Consider the following 22,675-nt stretch of genomic DNA (forward strand, 5'->3'; position numbering starts at 1 on the left):
CCAGGTTTAATTCCGGGCAGGGAACTAGGATCTCTCCCTCTGAGATCAGTATCATCCCAGCTCCTGTGCAAAGTGAAACACTGCTCTTTCTATATTCTTTCCCAGTGTGATGGAGCCCCAGGCCCTTCTCAGGCTCAGGTCAGAACTGAAAGGAGGCATGCGTGGAAGCAGTGACAACAGGGAGGGAGGCTGTCGGCGACATGCCAAAGTTAAAAACAGTTTCCTCCTCACCATTTTCCAAACCGAGCAAGCCTCGCTCGGTGGAAAGCTGGAGACATCCACGTCTGAACAGTAGTCCAGATAGGCCCATGTTCACTCAGTTCTCTCTCCTGCCTCACCAACCTGGACTCCTGGCAAATGTCCTTTACAGTAACCTGGGTGATGCATCTTGAGGGAGAACAAGTTCACTGTCTCCAAATAGATGTTTACAGTGTTTCCCTTCCATTCAGACTGCTCTCTTTTCCATCCACTGGTCACCGAGGCAGACTTCCTGCTCTGATGTAGGTAATTCTATTAGTGAGAACAGTCCACTTGCTCAGCAAGTGTCAGCAATTAGTCTCACCTGATTTAAAGACTGATTGAGATCTACTTACAAGTGAAAACTAGGTGAGCCAGCATGGTTTTGTATATAAGCAAAACCAAAATGAAGACGATATGAAAAAAAAAATTGTGTAACTTTGTGCTATGATGAATAAAGTTCCTTAAGAGGTATGTTTTCTAAAGCAAAGTACTTGTTAGGGTCAGGATGTGGGAAGTGCACTAATAGGCTCAGGATTAGGGTTTGGTTTCCCTTTCATTCTCCCTTCAGACCCCACAATTTGGGGATGCTTCCCAACTTGGTAACAATGCACTTGTGTTAGCTTCATAATCAAGGGACAGAGACTCTATTCCATGTACTTTAGAAGGGAAATTTCCCCTTCATTTCTGAAGATATACTTAAGGAAATGTGATACAATATGATAAGTCTTGAAAATATCTCTTAAAAATATTGATCATCTTTTTCTTGGTGACACCTGGGAGAAATTTTGATATGAATGGTGAAATGTGCGACAATATCCCATGAATTGAGCAAAAGTTAAACCAAACTGATTCATCTTACCTTATCAAGGTTTTTTGGAAATGAGTGGGTCTGTCATCTCAGCAGGGTTCTTTCACTCCTCTGCTTGCCTGTCTGCTTCTGTGTGGCTTCCTGGTCTACCAGACAGTGGTCCTGGCAAACCACCACCCTAGCTGCCCTTTGCAGCATCACAGCCACTGTGCTGACTCTTCATACTTGAACTCCAAGTACTGCCCAACCTCAGCACCCTCTTAGACTGGAAAGCCCAGGGTGAGGACCTAGTTTTTCATTCAGGCTGTGAAAGGTAGCAACCCTAACAGGTCACACCAGAGAAAACACCAGTTTTAAAATGCCACTGTGTAAATGAAAAACACCTACCTTTCTTGTAGAATAAGTTTGTTCTCTTTCTTCCAAAAGTCTTTAAAGTCAGAGCTGAATTCATGCCAGATACCGAAGAAAACGTTTGGGGACACTTCTTTCTCTCCAATTTTTGGTCTCATGAAGAAATAGGCTGTAGTCTCCAAAAAGCTGTGAAAGCACACACACACACACACACACACACACAAGTGTAAAAGCTATAATTACTTTCCAATATGGGGTATTCTTTCTCCATCCAAAGGCTGATTTCATTCAGGCAGTTACTATTACCAAGAGGACTCAACTCCTCAGGAGTTCTCTTAAGGTTTCATGTTAGAGTTTTTGGACACAGATGTTAGCAGCAGATAAGAGTCCTCCATATACTATCCGGTAACTATCCAGTTAACTATTCCTGGTCCATCCATTTTCAATATTAATCACTATCTGTCTGACCTATTTCAGAAATGAACCTGTAATCAAGTTGGGACATAAGGGAAGTTGTGGGTCTATACCTAGACTCTAAACAAATGAAATATCCGCCCTCTGCCCCTAAACTAACATATATGCATATTGTACATGTTAGTTTAATACGTGTACATGTTATATAATATGTGTATTGTACAGCTTCTATACTATTTGACTTCCTATATTGCTGATGGGGGAAAAATCAACAGCCCTGGGAGATACTGACAGAGGCTGCCCTGAAGATCAGGGTAACACAGCTGAGTGGGTATGAGCAGGGCGGCCAGCATCCTGACAGTGGCAACAGTGCCCATCTCCAGAAGGTGCCATCAAGGCCGCCTCATGTTACATGTACACGATGCTCAGAAGAGTTTCAAAGGGTTGACAGACAGCACACAACTAGTAAATGGTAGATTTATGCTGCATCTTGACGTGGACCTCCCAGACTCCAGAAGTGTGCACTGTGTAAGCCATCCAGTCAATGGTATTTTGTGATAACACTCAGAACTAAGGCAAATGATCTAGATTTTTAAATACATAAATTTCAGGGGGCAAAGTCTATTATAAACACTTAAAAGACACTGTCTAATTATAATGGCTTGAATTTCTTTATATCTTGCTCCAAACAAACTGTAAGAAAATAAAATCATTTATTACATATATGAACTAATTGGAGTTTTGAAAAGAAACTGGGTATTTGATGAGATTAGAGATTATTATTATTGTTGGGGATGAAACTGCTGGTGGTTATTTTTTAAAGGGGATCTTTTTGAGACACATACTAAAATATACATGAATGACATTATACCTGTTGAAGACTTGCTTAAAAAACAGTCTGGGAGGGGGCAAGTGGGCAGAGGTATAGATGAAACCAATTCAGGAACTGCTGAAACTGATGAATGCATGATGATCACTGTACATTCTGTTTACTGCCTCTGAATCACAGTTAAGTTCTTCACCTGCATGGTGTTTAATTTACCTACCCCTGCTTCCTTTAGTGGAGAAGGCAACGGCACCCCACTCCAGTACTCTTGCTTGGAAAATCCCATGGACAGAGGAGCCTGGTAGGCTGCAGTCCATGGGGTCACTAAGAGTCGGGCACGACTGAGCGACTTCCCTTTCACTTTTCACTTTCATGCATTGGAGAAGGAAATGGCAACCCACTCCAGTGTTCTTGCCTGGAGAATCCCAGGGACAGAGGAGCCTAGTGGGCTGCTGTCTATGGGGTCGCACAGACTCGGACACGACTGAAGCGACTTAGCAGCAGCAGCAGCTTCCTTTAGCAAAGTATCAAATCACTGTCTTCTATTTCTGGCATCCCAGATCTCTTATTATTGGATTTTCCTCCAGATCCTAAGAGCATATGCAGATTTCTGCATCTGTAAATAATATTCTCTCAGCCATGAAGACTCATTGAAAGATACCATTATTTATATACAAATGCTTTATAATTCAATGTTCCCACGTCCTCACTCATTTTAAAATCTGGCTTCATAGACCACCATTCCATTACTTTTCTCTCAAGAGTCTCTGATCTAAACATGTAATTTTTAGCAATTTTCCTTCTCATGACCTAAAATAATGGAACCATTACTGTCTTGTTTACTTGAACTTGAAAGTGAGAAATTATTAACAGCTTTATTTTGCTCCTTTAGGTTAAACTGATGCAAACTGAATTAAATATATTTCATTTTCCCCTTATAAAAGTCTCAGGAGTTTACAGGAGACAGTTGACATAATGGTCACCTATTTCATGGCCTAACTTTGTATTAACTTTAGATTAAAAAAAAAAGTTGAAAAGATAATATAGAGAATTCCAATATAGCCTCCATTCAGCTTCTCCTAATATTAACATCTCACACAACCACTAAGAGATAACATTGAAAATGAGAGGATTCTCTTGTTAGGAACCATTGCAAACCATCTGCTGAGTAAAGTGAGTGAATCTGTATAGATGAGTAGGGAGGACAGGTAAGGGTGGTCACCCCACTGTGGTGCTGGCCTGCTGACCCTAAGAGACACAGACAGAAAGACACACAAAGGTATATATATTTAACTGAAGTATACTATTGTGCTAATTTCAGGTATACATCATAGTGACCCAGTTATTTTTTCAGATTCTTTTCCATTATAGGTTATTACAAAATACTGACTACAATTTGTAAAATACTAATCATAAAGTAGGTCCTTGTTGCTAATCTATTTTATGCACAGTGGTTGTATATGCTCATCCAAAACTTCTAATTACTTATATTACATGTAAGTAAGATCATAATAGTATTTGCCTTACTCTGTCTAATTGATTTCAATAGGTGTAATGTTCTCTAGTCATGTCTCGCTCTTTGCAACCCCGTGGACTACAGCACTATTATTCACCATCTTCTGGAGTTTCCTCAGATTCATGTCCATTGAATTGATGATGCCATCTAACCATCTCATCCTCTGTCACCTTCTTCTCCTCCTGCATTCAAACTTGCCCAGCATAAGCGTCTTTTCCAATGAGTTGGCTCTTCGAATCAAGTGGCCAAAGTACTGGAGCTTCAGCTTCAGCATCAGTCTTTCCAATGAATATTCAAAACTGGTTTCCTTTAGGATTGACTTGTTTGATGTCCCTGCTGTCCAAGGCACTCTTAAGGGTCTTCTGCAGCACCACAGTTGAAAAGCATCAATTCTTTGGCACTCAGTCTTCTTTATGGTCCAACTCTCACATCTATACTTCTGATGATTACTAGAAAAACCATAACTTTGGCTATGCAGACCTTTGTCAGCAAAGTGATGTCTCTGCTTTTTAATATGGTATCTAGGTTTGTCACATCTTTTCTTCCAAGGAGCAGATCAGATCAGATCAGATCAGTCACTCAGTCGTGTCCGACTCTTTGCGACCCCATGAATCGCAGCACGCCAGGCCTCCCTGTCCATCACCAACTCCCAGAGTTCACTCAGACTCACGTCCATCGAGTCAGTGATGCCATCCAGCCATCTCATCCTCTGTCGTCCCCTTCTCCTCCTGCCCCCAATCCCTCCCAGCATCAGAGTCTTTTCCAATGAGTCAACTCTTCGCATGAGGTAGCCAAAGTACTGGAGTTTCAGCTTTAGCATCATTCCTTCCAAAGAAATCCCAGGGCTGATCTCCTTCAGAATGGACTGGTTGGATCTCCTTGCAGTCCAAGGGACTCTCAAGAGTCTTCTCCAACACCACAGTTCAAAAGCATCAATTCTTCGGTGCTCAGCCTTCTTCACAGTCCAACTCACACATCCATACATGACCACTGGAAAAACCATAGCCTTGACTAGACAGACCTTTGTTGGCAAAGTAATGTCTCTGCTTTTGAATACGCTATCTAGGTTGGTCATAACTTTCCTTCCAAGGAGTAAGCGTCTTTTAATTTCATGGCTTCAGTCACCATCTGCAGTGATTTCGGAGCCCAGAAAAATAAAATCTGACTCTGTTTCCACTGTTTCCCCATCTATTTGCCATGAAGTGATGGGACCGGATGCCATGATCTTCATTTTCTGAATGTTGAGCTTTAAGCCAACTTTTTCACTCTCCACTTTCACTTTCATCAAGAGGCTTTCGAGTTCCTCTTCACTTTCTGCCATAAGGGTGGTGTCATCTGCACAGCTGAGGTTATTGATATTTCTCCCAGCAATCTTGATTCCACTTTGTGCTTCTTCCAGTCCAGCGTTTCTCATGATGTACTCTGCATATAAGTTAAATAAGCAGGGTGACAATATACAGCCTTGACGAACTCCTTTTCCTATTTGGAACCAGTCTGTTGTTCTATGTCCAGTTCTAACTGTTGCTTCCTGACCTGCATACAAATTTCTCAAGAGGCAGATCAGGTGTTCTGGTATTCCCATCTCTTTCAGAATTTTCCACAGTTTATTTAATTTCATGGCTGCAGTCACCATCCACAGAGATTTTGGAGCCCAAGAAGATAAAGTCTGTCACTGTTTCCACTTTCCACTATATTCCCATCTATTTGCTACTGTTTCCACCTTCCCCCATCTATCAGGCGAAATAATGGGCTGGATAAAGCACAAGCTAGAATCAAGATTGCCAGGAGAAATATCAATAACTTCAGATATGCAGATGACATCACCCTTATGGCAGAAAGCAAAGAGGAACTAAAGAGCCTCTTGATGAAGGTGAAAGAGGAGAATGAAAAAGCTGGCTTAAAACTCAGCATTCAAAAAACTAAGATCATGGCATCACTTCATTGCAAATAGATGGGGAAACAATGGAACAGTGACAGATTTTATTTTCTTGGGCTCCAAAATCACTGCAAATGGTGACTGCAGCCATTAAATAAAAAGATGCTTGCTCCTTGGAAGGAAAGCTTTGACAAACCTAATGTGATAATAGCTCAGTCATGTCCAACTCTTTGTGACTCTATGGACTGTAGCCCACCAGGCTTCTCTGTCCATGGAATTCTCCAGGCAAGAATACTGGAGTGAGTTGTCATGCCCTTCTCCAGGGGATCTTCCTGACCTAGGAATCGAAGCCGGGTCTCCCGCATTGCAGGCAGATTCTTTACCAGTGACAAACATAGTGTATTAAAAAGCTGAGACATTACTTTGCTGACAAAGGTCTGTATAGTCAAAGCTATGGTTTTTCCAGTAATCATGTATGGATGTGAGAGTTGGACCATAAAGAAGACTGAGCGCCAAAAAATTGATGCTTTTGAACTGTGCTGTTGGAGGAGACTCTTGAGAGTCCCTTGTACTGTAAGGAGATCAAACCAGTCAATCCTAAAGGAAACCAATCCTGTATATTCATTGAAAGAACTGATGTTGAAACTGAAGCTCCAATAGGTTGGCTGCCTGAAGTGAAGAGATGACTCATTAGAAAAGACCCTGATGCTGGGAAAGGTTGAATGCAGGAGAAGAAGGGGATGGCAAATGATGGGATAGTTGGATGGCATCACTGACTCAATGGACATGAGTTTGAGCAAGCTCCAGGAGATGGTGAAGGTCAGGAAATCCTGGTATGCTGCAGTCCATGGGGTCACAAAGAGTTGGACATGCCTGCAGGACTGAACAACATTTGCCATGAGGTGATGGGACCAGATGCCATGATCCTAGTTTTTTGAATGTTGCGTTTTAAGTCAGCTTTTTAATTCTCATCTTTCACTCTCATCAAGAGGCTCTTGAGTTCCTCTTCACTTTCTGCCGTGGGTGGTGTCATCCACATATCTGTGGTTATTGACATTTCTTGTGGCAATCTTGGTTCCAGCTTGATCTTCATCTAGCTTGGGGTTTTGCATGATGTGTTCTGCATATAAATTAAATAAGCAGGGTGACAAATATAGCTTTGATGTACTCCTTTCCCAATGTTCAATCAGTTTGTTGTTCCATGTCTAGTTCTAACTATTGCTTCTTGACTTGCATACAGGTTACTCAGGAGACAGGTAAGTTGTTCTGGTAACCCCACCCCTTTAAGAATTTTCCACAGTTTGTTGTGATCCACACAAAGACTTTAGCATAGTGAATGAAGCAGAAGTAGATGATTTTCTGGAATTCGCTTGTTTTTTCTATGAGCCAATGGATGTTGACAATGTGATCTCTGGTTCCTCTGCCTTTTTAAAATCCAGCTTGAACATCTGGAAGTTTTCGGTTCACATACTGTTGAAGCTTAGCTTGAAGGATTTTGATCATAACCTTGCTAGCATGTGAAATGAGTGCAGTAGTTTGAACATTCTTTGGCACTGCCCTTCTTTGGGATTGGAATGAAAACTGACCTTTTCCAGTCCTGTGGCCACTGCTGAGTTTTTTCTTTCATATTGAGTGCAGTACTTTAACATTATCTTTTAGGATTTGAAATCATATGGTAACCCTATTTTTAGTTTTCTAAGGAACCACCATAATGTTTCCCATAGAAGCTGCACAAGTTTACATTCCCACCAACAGTGTAGGAAGGTTCTCCTTTCTCTATACTTTCTCCAGCATTTATTATTTGCCAACTTTTTGAAAATGGCCATTTTGACAGGTGTGAGGGGATATTTCACTGTAGTTTTGGTTTATGTCTCTCTAATAATTAGCCACACTGAGCATTTTTCATGTGCTTGTTGGCCACCTGTAAATCTTCTTTGGAGAAATGTCTCTTTAGGTTTTCTGCCTATTGATTGGCTGGGTTGTTTGTTTCTTTAATACTGAGTTATATGAGCTATTTTTATATTTTCCATGATAGCACCCTGTTGGTTACATTATTTGAAGATAGTTTATTTCCTTCTCTAGTTAGCCTTTTCATTTTCTTTAAAAAATTTTATGGTTTTCTTTGCTATGTGGAAGCTTTTAAATTTGATTAGGTCTCATTTATTTTATTTTTTTAAATATTTATTTACTTCTGGCTGCCTCTTTGTTGCTGTACTCAGGCTTTCTCTAGTGGTGGCGAATGGGGACTACTTTCCATTTGGGGTGTATAGGTTTTTCATTGTGGTGGATTCTCTTTTGTGGAGAATGGACTCTAGAACACGGGCTCAGTAGTTGTGGTGCATGAGCCTACTTGCTCTGCAGCAGGAGGGATCTTCCAAGACAAGGGATCAAACCCATGTCCCCTGCAATGGCAGGTGAATTCTTAACCACTGGTCCACCAGCTAAGTCCAGGTCTCATTTATTTTTTATTTAGTTAATTAATTAAAAAGTGTATTTATTTTAAAAGTTTTATTTACTTTTATTTAAGTTATTTTATTATTTTGAATTTTTTATTTTAAAATTTAATTACTTTTTATATTATTTTCATTTTATTTATTTTATTTTAATTTTATTTAATAAACTATTAAAAAAATTTTATTTGGCTGTGCTGGGTCTTAGCTGTAGCACACAGGATCTTAGTTGCAGCATGCGGGATCTAGTTCCCTGACCACAGATCAAACCTGGGACTCTGCATTGGGAAGTCAGAGTCTTAACTACTGGACCACTAGGAAGTCCTGGTCTTATTTATTTACTTTTGCTTTTATTTCTTTTGCCTTGGAAGACTGATCTAAGAAAATGTTGCTGTGATTTATGTCTGAGAATATTTTGCCTATGTTCTCTTCTAGGAGTTTTATGATGTCTTGTCTTGTATTTCAGTCTTTAAACAGTTTTGAGTTTATTTTTGTATATGGTGTGAGGGAATGTTCTAAATAACACAAATTAGTAGTGTAAATAATGAAAGAAGGGTTGTCACTACTAATTCCATGGACATTTAAAGAAATTCTATGAATAATTCTTTGACAAAAATTTTGATAACTTAGATAAGTCAAATCTTGGAAAGACACTAACTAATAGAAATCTCACAGTAGAAATAATATGAAAACATGTACATTTATTAAAGAAATTAAGTCAATAATTTATAACCTTCCAGAAAACAAATCACAGGGCCTAGGTGATTTCCCTAGAGAATTCTATCACATCCTTATAGAAAAAAAAAAAAAAAAGAATCTCTCTCAGAAAGTAGCAGCAGAAGAAAGAGTTCCTAACTCATTCTATGAAGCCAGCAACTGTCTCATACCCAAACAAGATAGACATTACAAGAAAAAAAAAGTGCAGGCCAATATGCCTCTTCAGAATAGATTTTAAAATTCACAACAAAATTAGCCAATAGAATTCAACATGAATAAAAAGAACTATACACCATGACCAAGTGATGTTTATTCTAGTTATGCAAATGAGTTCAATATTCAAATTAAAAAATTTAATCTATAGCATCAATAAACTAAAGAAAAAAAATCATATGATGATATTAATTTATGCAGGAAAGATATTTGAATAAATACTCTCAGCAAACCAGGGATAGAGAATCCCTGACTTAAGAATGAATTCTTGACTTAAGAATGAACATCTACAAAAGAACTCCTATAGCTAACACCATACTAAATGTTAAGATACTGAAATTTTCCCTCCTAAGAATGGTTATAAGGCTAGAGTGCCCTCTCTTTTACTTCTATTTCACATCACACTGGAAGTTGTAGCTAATGCAATAAGACAAGAAAAGCCAATAAGGTTTACAGATTGGGAGGGAAGAAGTAAAACTGTATTTGCAGATGAATATGCCTGTGTAGGGGCTTCCCTGGTAGCTCGGCTGGTAAAGAATCCGCCTGCTATGCAGGAATTGAATTGACCCAGTTCGATTCCTGGGTCAGGAAGACCCCTGGAGAAGGAGTAGGCTACTCACTCCAGTATTCTTCAGCTTCCCTGGTGATTCAGACAGCAAAAATCTGCCTGCAACACAGAAGACCTAGGTTCAATCCCTGGGTCTGGAAGATTCTCTGGAGGAGATCATGGCAACCCACTCCAGTATTCTTGCCTGAGAATCCCAATGGACAGAGGAGCCTGGAGGGTTACAGTCCTTGGGGTCGCCGAAAGTCAGACATGAGTGAACAATGAGGCACACAGCACAGCATGTCTATGTTGAAGTGCCAAAGAATCTACAAAATAATTCCTGGAACTAATAAACAAATATAGGAACATTGAAGGATACAGGTTAATGAAGAAAACTCAAATGTTTTCTGATATACCAGCATTGAACAATTAAATTTTGAAATTAAAAACATAAATAATTTCCTATAGCACAAAAAAAATGGAATACTAAGGTAGAAATCTAGTGACAGATATAAAGTCTATGAGGAAAATTACAAAACTATGATGAAAATATCAAATAAGACCTAAATAAGTGGAGAAATGTACTATGAACATGGATTGTTGTTCAGTCACTAAGTTGCCTCTGACTCTTTGTGACCCCGTGAACTGCAACACGCCAGGCTTCTCTATCACTGTCTCCCTAAGTTTGCTCAAACTCATGTCCATTGAGTCAGTGGTGCCATCTAACCATCTCATCCTCTGTCACCCCATTCTCCTCTTTCCCTCAATTTTTTCCAGTATCAGAGTCTTTTCTGATAAGTTAGCTCTTCACATCAGGTGGCCAAAGTATTGGAGCTTCAGGATTGGTTCTTCCAATGAATATTCAGAGTTCCTTTAGGATTGATTGGTTTGATCTCTTTGTTGTTCAAGGGACCCTCAAGACTATTCTCCAGCACCACAGTTCAGAAGTGTCAATTCACTGGTGCTTAGCCTTCTTTATGGTCCAACCTCAGATCCATACACGACTACTGGAAAAAACATAGGTTTGACTACACAGACCTTTGTCAGCAAAGTGATGTCTCTGCTTTTTAATATACTGTCTAGGTTTGACATAGCTATTCTTTCAAGGAGCGAGTGTCTTTTAATTTTGTGGCTACACTTACTGTCTGCATTGATTCTGGACCCCAAGAAAATGAAATCTGACACTGTTTCCACATTTCCCCCATCTATTTGCCATGAAGTGGTAGGACTGGATGCCATGATCTTCGCTTTTTGAATCTTGAATTTTAAGCCAGCTTTTTCACTCTCCTCTTTCACTTTCATCAAGAGACTCTTTAGTTCCTCTTCACTTTCTGCCATAAGGTGGTGTCATCTGCATATCTGAGGCTGTTGATATTTCTCCTGCCAGTCTTGAGCAAAGCCTGTGTGTGATGCATCTAGCCCAGCATTTCACATGATGTACTCTGCATATAGGTAAGCAGGGTGACAATATACAGCCTTGATGTACCCCTTTCCCAATTTTGAACCAGTCCTTTGTTCCAACGAACATGGGTAGGAATAGTCAATATTGTAAAGATGCCAGTTCCTCCCAACTTAATTTTATCCATGTAATTCCAATAAAAATCCTAACAAGTTATTTTGTGGATGTTGACAAACTGATCCACTACCCAATTTTAAGACCCACTATAAAGTGGGACAGTGTGATATATTAGTGGAAGAGTACACATATACATTAACGCAACAGAATAGAGTGTCCAAACGTAGGCTCAGAAATGTAGCTGACTGATCTTTGAAAAAGGAACAAAGGTAACTCAATGGAGAAATGATAGTCTTTTCAACAAATGTGCTGGAACAGCTGAATATTTATATGCAAAAAGTCAACAAAAGGAATCTATAAACAGACATCACATCTTACACACACACACACAAACACACAAACCTAAAATCCTGATCAATAACCTGTGGTGAGAAAAGTTAAACAATTTGAAGGTGTTATATTATTTTGGGAAGGGGCAAAGATATTAAATAAACATTGGTTAATTTAAAGGTATTAAAAATAGGAGAAATAAAATGTATCATGTTTGTGGCAGCCAGATGTATGCATCGTTCAGATCTCCCAGGTCCCAGCTGCGGAAAATGGAATTGAGCAAGGGCCTTGGATGCTGGTTTGAAGCCCATCGCTGCATCTGCACAGGGGCCCAGGGTCGCTCCTGGCCAGCAAGTGCACTCAGCAGGGATGCTGGTGTAGGTCTCATCTAGGACACACAGGCTCCTCTAAATGGTGACTTTGGCCCGAGGACTTTCAGTTGGCTTTACCAAAACTTTCTGGTAAATGCACTGCAGTCTAAGGCTTTTGCTATTTAGGCTTTCTTCCTTCGCTCTCCACCATGAGAGCTTGACCTGCATCTGGGTCTAATAGCTGCCCCAGCTTCCTCTGCCTCCGTTACTGTTTTTCCCAGCAAATCCAGTCTTGGCACCAGGTTTGTGGAGAACTTGAAATAGTATAATTGGAGCCACGAGGAGCCTGAGAAAACAAGCAGTAAGATGAGGTCTGAGACACAGTCAGCCAGCACCCCACTGTCCTGGGTGGTACATAGGGCAGACCCTGGCACAGTGGAGGAGGCCATGAACTTGTAAAGATATCAGCAAAGTGGCCTAGAAAATGTCCTCACAGGTGTGATGATTCAGGTTGCTGAAGATATGGTGAGAACAAGCCACAGAGACACTGGAATTGGCTGACTACAGCTGAGTGGGACTGACACCCCACAGAGAGATAATGAGGGATCCTGAGCAGTAACAGACAGCTAAAGACTAGGGGGCAACTCGGTAATTGGAAAGAGGCCATTATCACCTGTAGTGAGAGAACAGAAACAGCAACACAGCATAAAGATCTAACAGAACTGAAGAGCTCCAGAGACATTTAGAAGCACAGCCAAGCAGGTCTGCTATGCTAAAATTAGATCCCTGGCTAGGAAAATCTGGGATCCTGAAACAAGTGAGAAAGATATGAGTCACCCTTACAGGTCCCTGAAACTATCCTTAGTTTTCAGAGGGGACCTACTCTTCTCTAGTAAAGGTGAGCTCCCCATCTAGGAAAGTGCCAGACCTGATGAAGGAAAAGAGATTATACACACAGGCTGCTGCAAGAATTAACTTTACTGAGGTAGCAGGACCCAGGGGTAGCTCTTACAGGTCTAGAGTAACTGGTGGCCAGTGCAGGGAAAAGCAGACATGACTCAGCTGCTCTGGAAAACAGAAGAGGGAGTGAGGAGGCTGCGATCTGTGGGCATGCCCATATATAGTAAAAGAATCCAGAGCACTAAGCAACGGAACACTCCATGGGAGGTCCCAGAGGGCCCACTGTGCACCAAGGCAGTCAAGACTGTGCTGGTAACAGGGATACTGTTTTCAGTCCATGCTGTGGGCCAGGAAAGGAGAGGAGGTCACAGCTGAGCCCATTAACATCCATGGAGATGATGATGAATTAACAGGGGCTAATGGTGAAGCCCAGGGATCATAGTTAGCATCGTGTGTGCCCCACAGGGAGTGTGGAGATAGTTAATAGATCATGGTATCCTTAGAGGTACATGGGCACATGCACGCACATGTGCGCGCACGCGTGCATACACACACACACACAACACTGTGTAACATCTACAACCAAAGGAAAGGGCAAGAACAGAGAAACCGGAGGATAACAGTTGCTCTAATAAAAAATCAAGATGCCTCGCTCAGCTCCTGGAGTTGAGCTGATTTCAGATCCAGAACTCACTGACCAGAGGGATGACCCTGAAACACTGGGGAGCATGTACTGTACTAATCCCCCTGGTCCTTCTCCACTGCTCAGAGACAAAGGGAAATATTCAGGCATTTCAAGAGGTGTCGGACCCAGGGTCTGAGCAGACACTACAGCCTCATCGTGGTCACCTGCACTGGAGGGGGGCCCACACACCAGTATGCAGACACCAGTCTCAGAAGTCCCTGGGCCTCACCCCACCCATCAGCAAGAAGGCAGGACTTGGCAATCAAAGGGCCCAGGGCCCAGCAATGCCTAGGAGACCATCCACAATAGCCAGCCTGCCTCAAGAGAAGGACCAAGGCAACCCAACAGGGGTAGTCCTAGAGCATGAAGCTATGGTATCCAGAGAATGTGCTGCTGGAACCTACAGGATGCCACTTCTCCCAGGTCGGGAAATGTAACCAAGCCACCAGATACATAGAAGAACAGTGAATTAGGATAAATGAGATGACAGAGGAACACATTCCAAGAAGAAAAAAATAAAACCCCAGAAGAACTAAGTGATGTAGAGATAGGCAATATATCTGATAGAGTTCAAGGTAATGATCATAATAATCAAACAATTTGGGAGAAGACTGGATGAACAGAGGAAGAAGGTAGTTTTTAACAAAGAATTAGAAAAAAATAAAGAAGAATTGAACAGAGATGAAGAATACAATAACTGAGTTCCAAAGAGGAGACTCAAGCAGTTAATGATGAGAGAAGTGAGAAAATGCAGAAACAGAGGAAGACTGGTTAAAGCCTGAAGATTGATGATGGAGATTCTCAAAACATCACCCTGTTACCTCATCACCAATCAGTCAGAAGAATAACTAGACATGATCTTGTACCCTGTGACTCTTTCCCCAAATGTGGTCTTTAAACCCATGTGTGAAAGCCATCAGGGAGTTCTAGTCCTCTGAGTATGACCAGCCTGTTCTCCTTGCTTGACACCTGCAATAAATGCTGTATTTTCCTTCATCACAACCCAGTGTTAGCAGATTGACTTTTCCGCACATTGGTGAGCTGACCCAAGCTTGATTTGGTAACAAAGTGAGTTAAAACTTCACCTACCTGTATTGCAAATTACTAATGAACTAGTAGTACAAGGTTATTATTGAGAAATATGGCAGAAATATGAGAGGAAACTGCTAAGAGAAATGTAATCGGGTGTAGGGAAGGGTGGAGCAGGGGAGGCTGCCTTTTGTTACAAGCCTGGTAGTACTAATTGACTTTTTCAATTCTGTCTACAATTAAAACCTTAAGAAAAACAAAAATTAATCAAAAGCAAAATGAACTGGAGAAAAAGTGTATGCCTGGAAAATATGAGGATAACAAGCTGAAAAACCTTTCCTGAATGAGCCTGACTATGTATCCTCTGCAGTTTGCTACTGAGAAGAACACCAACAAACAACAGGTAACTCAGGAACAGCAAGAAAAATAGAGATAAACATTGATACTCTGTGGCTACAATGCTTAGAAAACTTCCCCCGATTTTAAAATCTACAAGTATTTCCCATTATTTTCTTCTGGTTTAAGTTTCAATTTTAATGTTTATTTCCTTAATTCTTTTGCAATTTATTTGGTCAATGGCCTGAGGCAGAAATCTAGAAATCTAGATCTACTTCTGGCAGAACCAATATCCTAAGGTTGATTTCCCCCTACTTCTTCTTTTTTCCCCCCATAACCAAGTTAGTTTATTTCAGGATTGCAAGGTTGGCTCAACATTTTTTTTAAAAAATCAATGTATTTCACATTAACATGTTAAAGGAGAAAATTAATGCAACCATTCAATAGCTTTAGAAAAAATGTTTGAAAAAATTTAATCCCTATTCATAATTTTAAAGCTTAGCAAATTAGGTAACTGAAGGAGATTCTTAATTTGATAAGGAGTATCTACAAAACTTATAGCAGAAGTAATGTTACTTAACTATACCTCCCTATCTTCTTTCCTGTTTGTCATTTATAATTAATCTAGTTGATTTTATTTCTCCTTGTTTTACTCCTTTCAGAGCTCTTCTCAGAAGCATCCTATGCAAAAAAGACCACTTCAAAGTGGTGAAAAGATAAATCCTTTCATTTTCCCCTGTTAACACAGGCCTTCTTCTCATTGTCCCCTTCTGAATGCTAACCCCTTGTTCATTATTTCAAAGCCTTTATTTTGCTGCCCTATCACTGACTGTCAATTTTTCAGATTCCTTGATTTAGCTAGTGAGAAAATGCAAACAGAAAACTTTAAAGATAGTGTTTCACTTCTGAGCTGACACTGAAAATGTCTTTTTTACGATGGAATTAAGAAATAATGATTTTTAAAATGCCAGTATCATTTTATATTACCTAGCAGCAAACCTTCTCTTTTTTCTTATTTATGAACTATTATCTGGGAGACAGGCTATCCCATCCTTCACTCATTGTTCTATAAATCTTATAATTAACATCACTAAATTTATTCTGCACCAAATGATAAACATTATAATTGAAACAAGCTACCAAGTGCTGGATTTTGACATTTAGTTTTCTTTTAAAATTTATTTTCCATCAAAATAATTTGAGTGGGTAGTTATTTGTGGTTACTGATTCTAAAAAAATTTTAACATTAAAAATTACTTAGATATGCATCCCCTGATATTTCTGGTAAATTTTGTTCTTGAACTATAGAATAGGCTATGAAAAAAATGCCACTGTCTTAAATCAACATAGTAATATTTAACAACTGTAGATTTAGCAAAGCAATAAGGACATTTATGACTATTTAACCTCTTGCTACTTGTTTTCCTTATTATCTGGTCATTTCTATTAAAATGCTGGATAATTTATGGAGTTTACACAAATATTATAATGCTGAATAACTGTGTGTGTACAAATTATTGGGGAGGATAGGGGAGAGATTCTCCCCTCCCCCAGAGATTTATGTGAGGAAATTAGATCTCATAATCCATTAAAATAGAATCTCACATTTTTCTATAGGCACTGTGTACAGAAAGAAGATTCAATAGCATGAAACTGTAAAATGCCCTATGCAAACACAAACTCTAACCATAGAGGCTGCTTTTAACACAAGGTCCAAATGCTGAAAGCCTGTATTTGAGAACATGACTTAGCCACTTGAATAGCACAGGTGATAAAACACATATTTCAGATTGTTAGTAGATTTGAAATATTATCTTTATCTGTATCTAACCTGGAATATGTGGGATATAGCTAAGGGAAAAAGGAAAGATATGTGGCATGAGTTTTGAAGAAAAAATGAGACCTATATTTTTATGTTCATTAAGTAAGGACGGGAATTAAAAGGTTCTTAACACCAATTTTAAAAACGTGTATGCCAACCTATAAGGCACTGTTTCTCCTAAGACATCAGTGGAGCCTTCAAGTGAAGAAAGAGTAGCTCAGTTTTAAAGTGTAGACTTGGAGGTACAAAGGGGTTGGATCATTTTTCTTCGGATTATATGAGCACGTTGATTCATAGCTTGAAATATCAGAAGCGATAATTTTCTGGTTATTTTTTACAGGGCTTATACTTCACGTTCTCTGAATAAATGCTGGCAGAGTTCCCGTATTCCTGATATGCAACCACGCTCTCAGCTGTCACTGAAGGTGCGAAATGAAATCAGCTTCAAAACAGTGAGGTCTACATTTCAGGTCATAAAAAAAGAACATTGGATAAGACTCTCCCCCAGGTATTGATTCACTACACTCTAGAATAAAATAAAAAATACTGTTTAGTGAAGTATCTTTATCACATCCTATTTCTAGTCCCCCCCCCCCCACCTTTTTTTTATTTACTGAACTCGTTTCCCAATCTCTTGTTTCCCCTTTTCATCACTTTTTGCTCTCTTTCTGGTGGATTCTTCACAGTGAGTAACTCAAAGTCAAGAATATTCTCGCCTATATTTTCATAGGTTTTTTTTAAGGCCAATTTTAAAAACCAGTGTCCTGAGGGGGGGATGATTTGGGAGAATGGCATTGAAACATGTATAATATAATATGTGAAACGAATTGCCAGTCCAGGTTCGATGCATGATACAGGATGCCTGGGGCTGGTGCACTGGGATGACCCAGAGGGATGGTATGGGGAAGGAGGTGGGAGGGCGGTTCAGGATGGGTAACATGTGTACACCCGTGGTGGATTCATGTTGATGTATGGCAAAACCAATACAATACTGTAAAGTAATTAGCCTCCAATGAAAATAAATAAATTTATATTAAAAAATAAAGATAAATAATCGCCCAATGCTAAAAAAAAATTTGATTTCAATACTGTTAAATCAAATAATTTTGATCAATTCATGACTGTTCTTGGAAGTACTAATGACTTTATTGCTAAACAGTGTAAAGACTACAAACAAAACCAAAAAGACTTTATGAATTATTTTATGAGGATACATTTTCATAACTTTAAAAGTAACCCCCAGTCACTTGGGGAAATATTTTTGTGGGTTAAAAAATAAGGTTAGGCAACTTTTGAGAAGCCCTGCAAAATCTGCATCTATTAATATTCATCCTAATCTAGGGACTGATCTTACTTTTTCAAAACTTGGTACAGATGCAAAATTCCACACCACAGTATTACCAGAGGGATTAAAATATATTTTCACTGCAAATATACTGATATTTTTCCTTAGGAGTCTCTGTGGCCAGGAGCAGGTGTGTTTCATCTCACTCAGATGGGCTGACATTGTTTGAAAACGAGCGGGCAGGACCTGGGAAAGTCTTGGACCTTTGAAAGAAAGCGCTGTTTGCCCAGCAATCCCACTTCTGGGCATACACACCAAAGAAACCAGAATTGAAAGAGACACGTGTACCCCAATGTTCTTTGCAGCACTGTTTATAATAGCCAGGTCATGGAAGCAACCTAGATGTTCATCAGCAGATGAATGGATAAGAAAGCTGTGGTGCATATACACAATGGAGTATTACTCAGCCATTAAAAAGAATACATTTGAATCAGTTCTAATGAGGTGGATGAAACTGGAGCCTATTATACAGAGTGAAGTAAGCCAGAAAGAAAAATGCCAATACAGTATACTAACGCATATATATGGAATTTAGAAAGATGGTAATGATAATCCTGTATGCGAGACAGCAAAAGAGACACAGATGTATAGAACAGTCTTTTGGACTCTGTGGGAGAGAGCGAGGGTGGGATGATTTGGGAGAATGGGATTGAAACATGTAAAATATCATATGTGAAACAAATCACTAGTCTAGGTTTGATGCATGATACAGGATGCTTGGGGCTGGTGCACTGGGATGACCCAGAGGGATGGGATGGGAGGGAGGTGGAAGGGGTATTCAGGATGGGGAACACATGTACACCCGTGGCAGATTCATGTCAATGTATGGCAAAACCAATACAATATTGCAAAGTAATTAGCCTCCAATTAAAATAAATAAATTTATATTAATAAAAAAAGAAAAGTAAAAAAAAAGCATACTGTTTAGCGGAAAAGCTGTGTGTATGATGCATCTACTGTGTTTGGCTACTGTGTTCAAAACTGTCTACTTGACCATGTTGACCTTCCATGCACACGAAGGAAACAGATCAGAAAGATGGATTGGCCTGCAGTCAGCCTAGGTGTATTGCTGTCTTCCTCCGGGACACTTTCTGCAGAAGTACAACTTCAGTGGGGCAAGAGTCTATGAGGTGATTTCCTCCCAGCTCTGATGCAAAGTTTGCAAAGTAAATGCAGCTGAAATTTCCACTAGTCTAAGTCTGAAACTCTCAGGACAAATGGTGAGCAAACCAGGCAAAACAATTCTTCATGCTACTTTTCATGTAAGTTTACTCACATCTGATGTATGCAGCTATAGTCCCAAAATGTGAAATGATGCACTTTGTGATGTAAAATTCCCACAAAGAAACAAGTTCAACCTATAAAAGGTCATTGGCTATTCACCAAATTATCTCTTTTTAACCCTTACTGTTACACTACCTATGCCCCCTAAGTCAGCGGGCCATTACTTCTTAGCTTGGCAAGACTTGCCGCACCAGCCACCCACAGCCTGAGCTGAACTTCGGGAGCCCATGCCACCTGTCTGGAAGTTAATCAGACTCACCCTTTTCAGAATCTGCAATAATAGCCACAGGGAAAATTCAGACTTGGGTCATTAGTGGCAGGTCCCCATAGTAAACATCATGAAGTGAGAAGAATACCAAGACTACTAAGAATACCAATACACGGTGCTGATACTGTGCCTGGCACTGTTCCATTATTCTCCTCATTTTAGAGATGAGGAAATGGAGGTAGAGTTCAATAAATATCTCCAAATCAGACAACTTGAAAAAAAGTGAAACCACGATTTGCCAGTGACTCTAATCTGGCCAGGGCCTGGGCCCTGTGCTCATCCCTGCCGGGTTCCCACACCTGGAGCCTGTGCTCATCCCTGCCGGGTTCCCACACCTGGAGGCTGTTTCCCTTTACTGCGCAGCCTGGAGGCCTCCGAGAAACCCCATGAGTTACTTAATCCCATGGAATTTAACTGAGTTACTTAATCCCATGTGTTACTTAATTGAAGGTGGTTCTCTGTAGCTTGTAACCAAATATGCCCCTCTAACAACAACCTTCTAAAGAAGATTTCTAATTTGCCTTATGAAATGTGTGTATAGGTAGACTCACTGATAACTTTCATTTTTCTATTAGTTTCATTCTAGCCTGAAAAATATTTTCTTTCAATATGAAAGTGACTACTTTTATTCAACCGTTTTTTCTAGAACATCTACTGGGCTAGCAGCATAGTTTCTCAAAACATACAACTCTAATGGATTTGAATTGTGATATGATTGAATACAATGGTTATCTTAAATTCCTAAGACTAGAGATCTCTTCAAGAAAATTAGAGATACCAAGGGAACATTTCATGCAAAGATAGGCACAATAAAGGGTAGAAATGGTATGGACCTAACAGAAGCCGAAGATACTAAGAGGAGGTGTCAAGAATACACAGATGAACCTGTACAATAAAAGTCTTAATGGTCTGGATAACCATAATGATGTGGTCACTCACCTAGAGCCAGACATCCTGGAGTGTGAAGTCAAGTGGGCCTAAGGAATCATTACTATGAACAAAGCTAGTGGAGGTGATGGAATTCCAGCTGAGCTATTTCGAATCCTAAAAGATGATACTGTTAAAAGTGTTGCACTCAATATGCCAGCAAATTTGGAAAACTCAGCTGTGGCCACAGGATTGGAAAAGGTCAGGTTTCATTCCAATCCCAAAGAAGGGCAATGCCAAAGAATGTTCAAAGTACTGCACAATTGCACTCATTTCACATGCTAGCAATATTATGCTCAAAATCCTTCAAGATCAGCTTTAACAGTATGTGAATTGAGAACTTCCAGATGTTCAAGCTAGTTTTAGAAAAAGCAGAGGAACCAGAGGTCACATTGCCAACACCCATGAGATCAAAAAAGCATCTACTTCTGCTTCATTGACTATGCTAAAGCCTTTGACTGTATGGATCACAACAAACTGTGAAAAATTCTTAAAGAGATGGGAATACCAGAACACTTTACCTGTCTCCTGAGAAACCGGTATGCAGGTCAAGAGGCAACAGTTAGAACTGGATGTGGAACAATGAACTGGTTCAAAATTGGGAAAGAAGTACATCAAGGCTGTATATAGTCACCCTGTTTTTTTTAACTTATATACAGAGCACATCATGTGAAATGGCAGACTGGATGACGATTAAGCTGGAATCAAGATTGCCAGGAGAAATATCAATAACATCAGATATGCAGATGACACCACCTTAATCACAGAAAGCAAAGAGGAACAAAAGAGTTCTTGATGAAGGTGAGAGAGGAAAGTGAAAAAGCTGGCTTAAAGCTCAATGTTCAAACAACGAAGATCATGGCATCCAGTCTCATCACTTCATGGCAAATAGATGGGGAAACAATAGAAACAGTGACATACTTTATTTTCCTGGGCTTCAAAATCACTGTGGACAGTGACTGCAGCCATGAAATTGAAAGATGCTCCTTGGAAGGAAAGCTGTGACAAACCTAGACATGGTATTAAAAAGCAGAGACATCACTTTGCCAACAAAGGTCCACATAGTCAAAGTTATGGTTTCCCTAGTAGTCATGTATGGATGTGAAAGAGTCAGACCATAAAGAAGGCTGAAATGCTGAAGAACTGATGTTTTTGAATTGTGGTGCTGGAGAAGACTTGTGAGAATCCCTTGGACAGCAAGGAGATCAAACCAGTCCATCCTAAAGGAAATCAACCCTGATTTCGGACAGACTGATGTGGAAGCTCCAATACTTTGGTCACCTGATGCAAAGAGTCAATTCATGGGAAAGGACTCTGATGCTGGGAAAGATTGAGGAGGAGGAGAAGGGGGTGACAGAGGATGAGATGGTTGAATGATATCACCAATTCAACGGATATGAGTTTGAACAAATTCCAGAAGATAGTGAAGGACAGGGAAGCCTGGTGTGCTGCAGTCCATGGGGATGCAAAGAATAGGATATGACTGAGTGACTGAACAATAACAACAAAGCTTTTCTATAACTTTCTATTGTCTAAAACATAAAACAGTGGGCAAGATAGTGTATACTTTCTTACATGTCTCATTTTCCCCACATATTGCAAGAATACGGGTATCAGAATCTCTAATAAAAATGTGGCCATTTCTTCTCTTCTTTGTTATAGAGGACAAAAATTTTGGAGTTCTAAACTCTTTTAAGTTGAAGAACTTAGCTTCTGGAAACACTTTAGGCCCAAATATATTTTAAAATATTGGACTGGGGAAGATTTTATCAACCCGATACAATAGGAAAGTTTCCATTTTTAAAACAAAACTCTGTAGAAGAGCAGAAATTATTTGATGCATATTTTCCCTTTGTAATTACAAACCAAAACTGGAAGGAAACATAAAACTCTATAAAGCAGAAGGTCCTGAAGCTGTTCTACTCAGAATACATACAAGCTAAAACATAAAAAAATTCCAGGAG

At 39.8% G+C, this 22,675-nt stretch overlaps 1 protein-coding gene across 4 annotated transcripts in view; it reads right to left on the minus strand.

The window, feature by feature from the left end:
* FMN2 (formin 2) overlaps nt 1-22,675 on the minus strand; it is a 337,046-nt gene that overhangs the window by 22,444 nt on the left and 291,927 nt on the right. For 2 of the 4 annotated variants that reach the window (XM_045165501.1, XM_045165507.1), the window contains exon 15: nt 1,436-1,585. The exons of 1 other annotated variant lie outside the window; for it this stretch is intronic. In XM_045165501.1, coding sequence (XP_045021436.1) covers nt 1,436-1,585 — 150 coding nt within the window. Of the gene's footprint in view, nt 1-1,435; nt 1,586-11,298; nt 12,462-22,675 lie in introns of those variants that run through there. One more of the 4 variants, XM_045165502.1, reaches the window with a different exon arrangement.

The sequence above is a fragment of the Bubalus bubalis genome, chromosome 4, assembly GCF_019923935.1.
Source record: "Bubalus bubalis isolate 160015118507 breed Murrah chromosome 4, NDDB_SH_1, whole genome shotgun sequence".
Taxonomy (NCBI): Eukaryota; Metazoa; Chordata; class Mammalia; order Artiodactyla; family Bovidae; genus Bubalus; species Bubalus bubalis.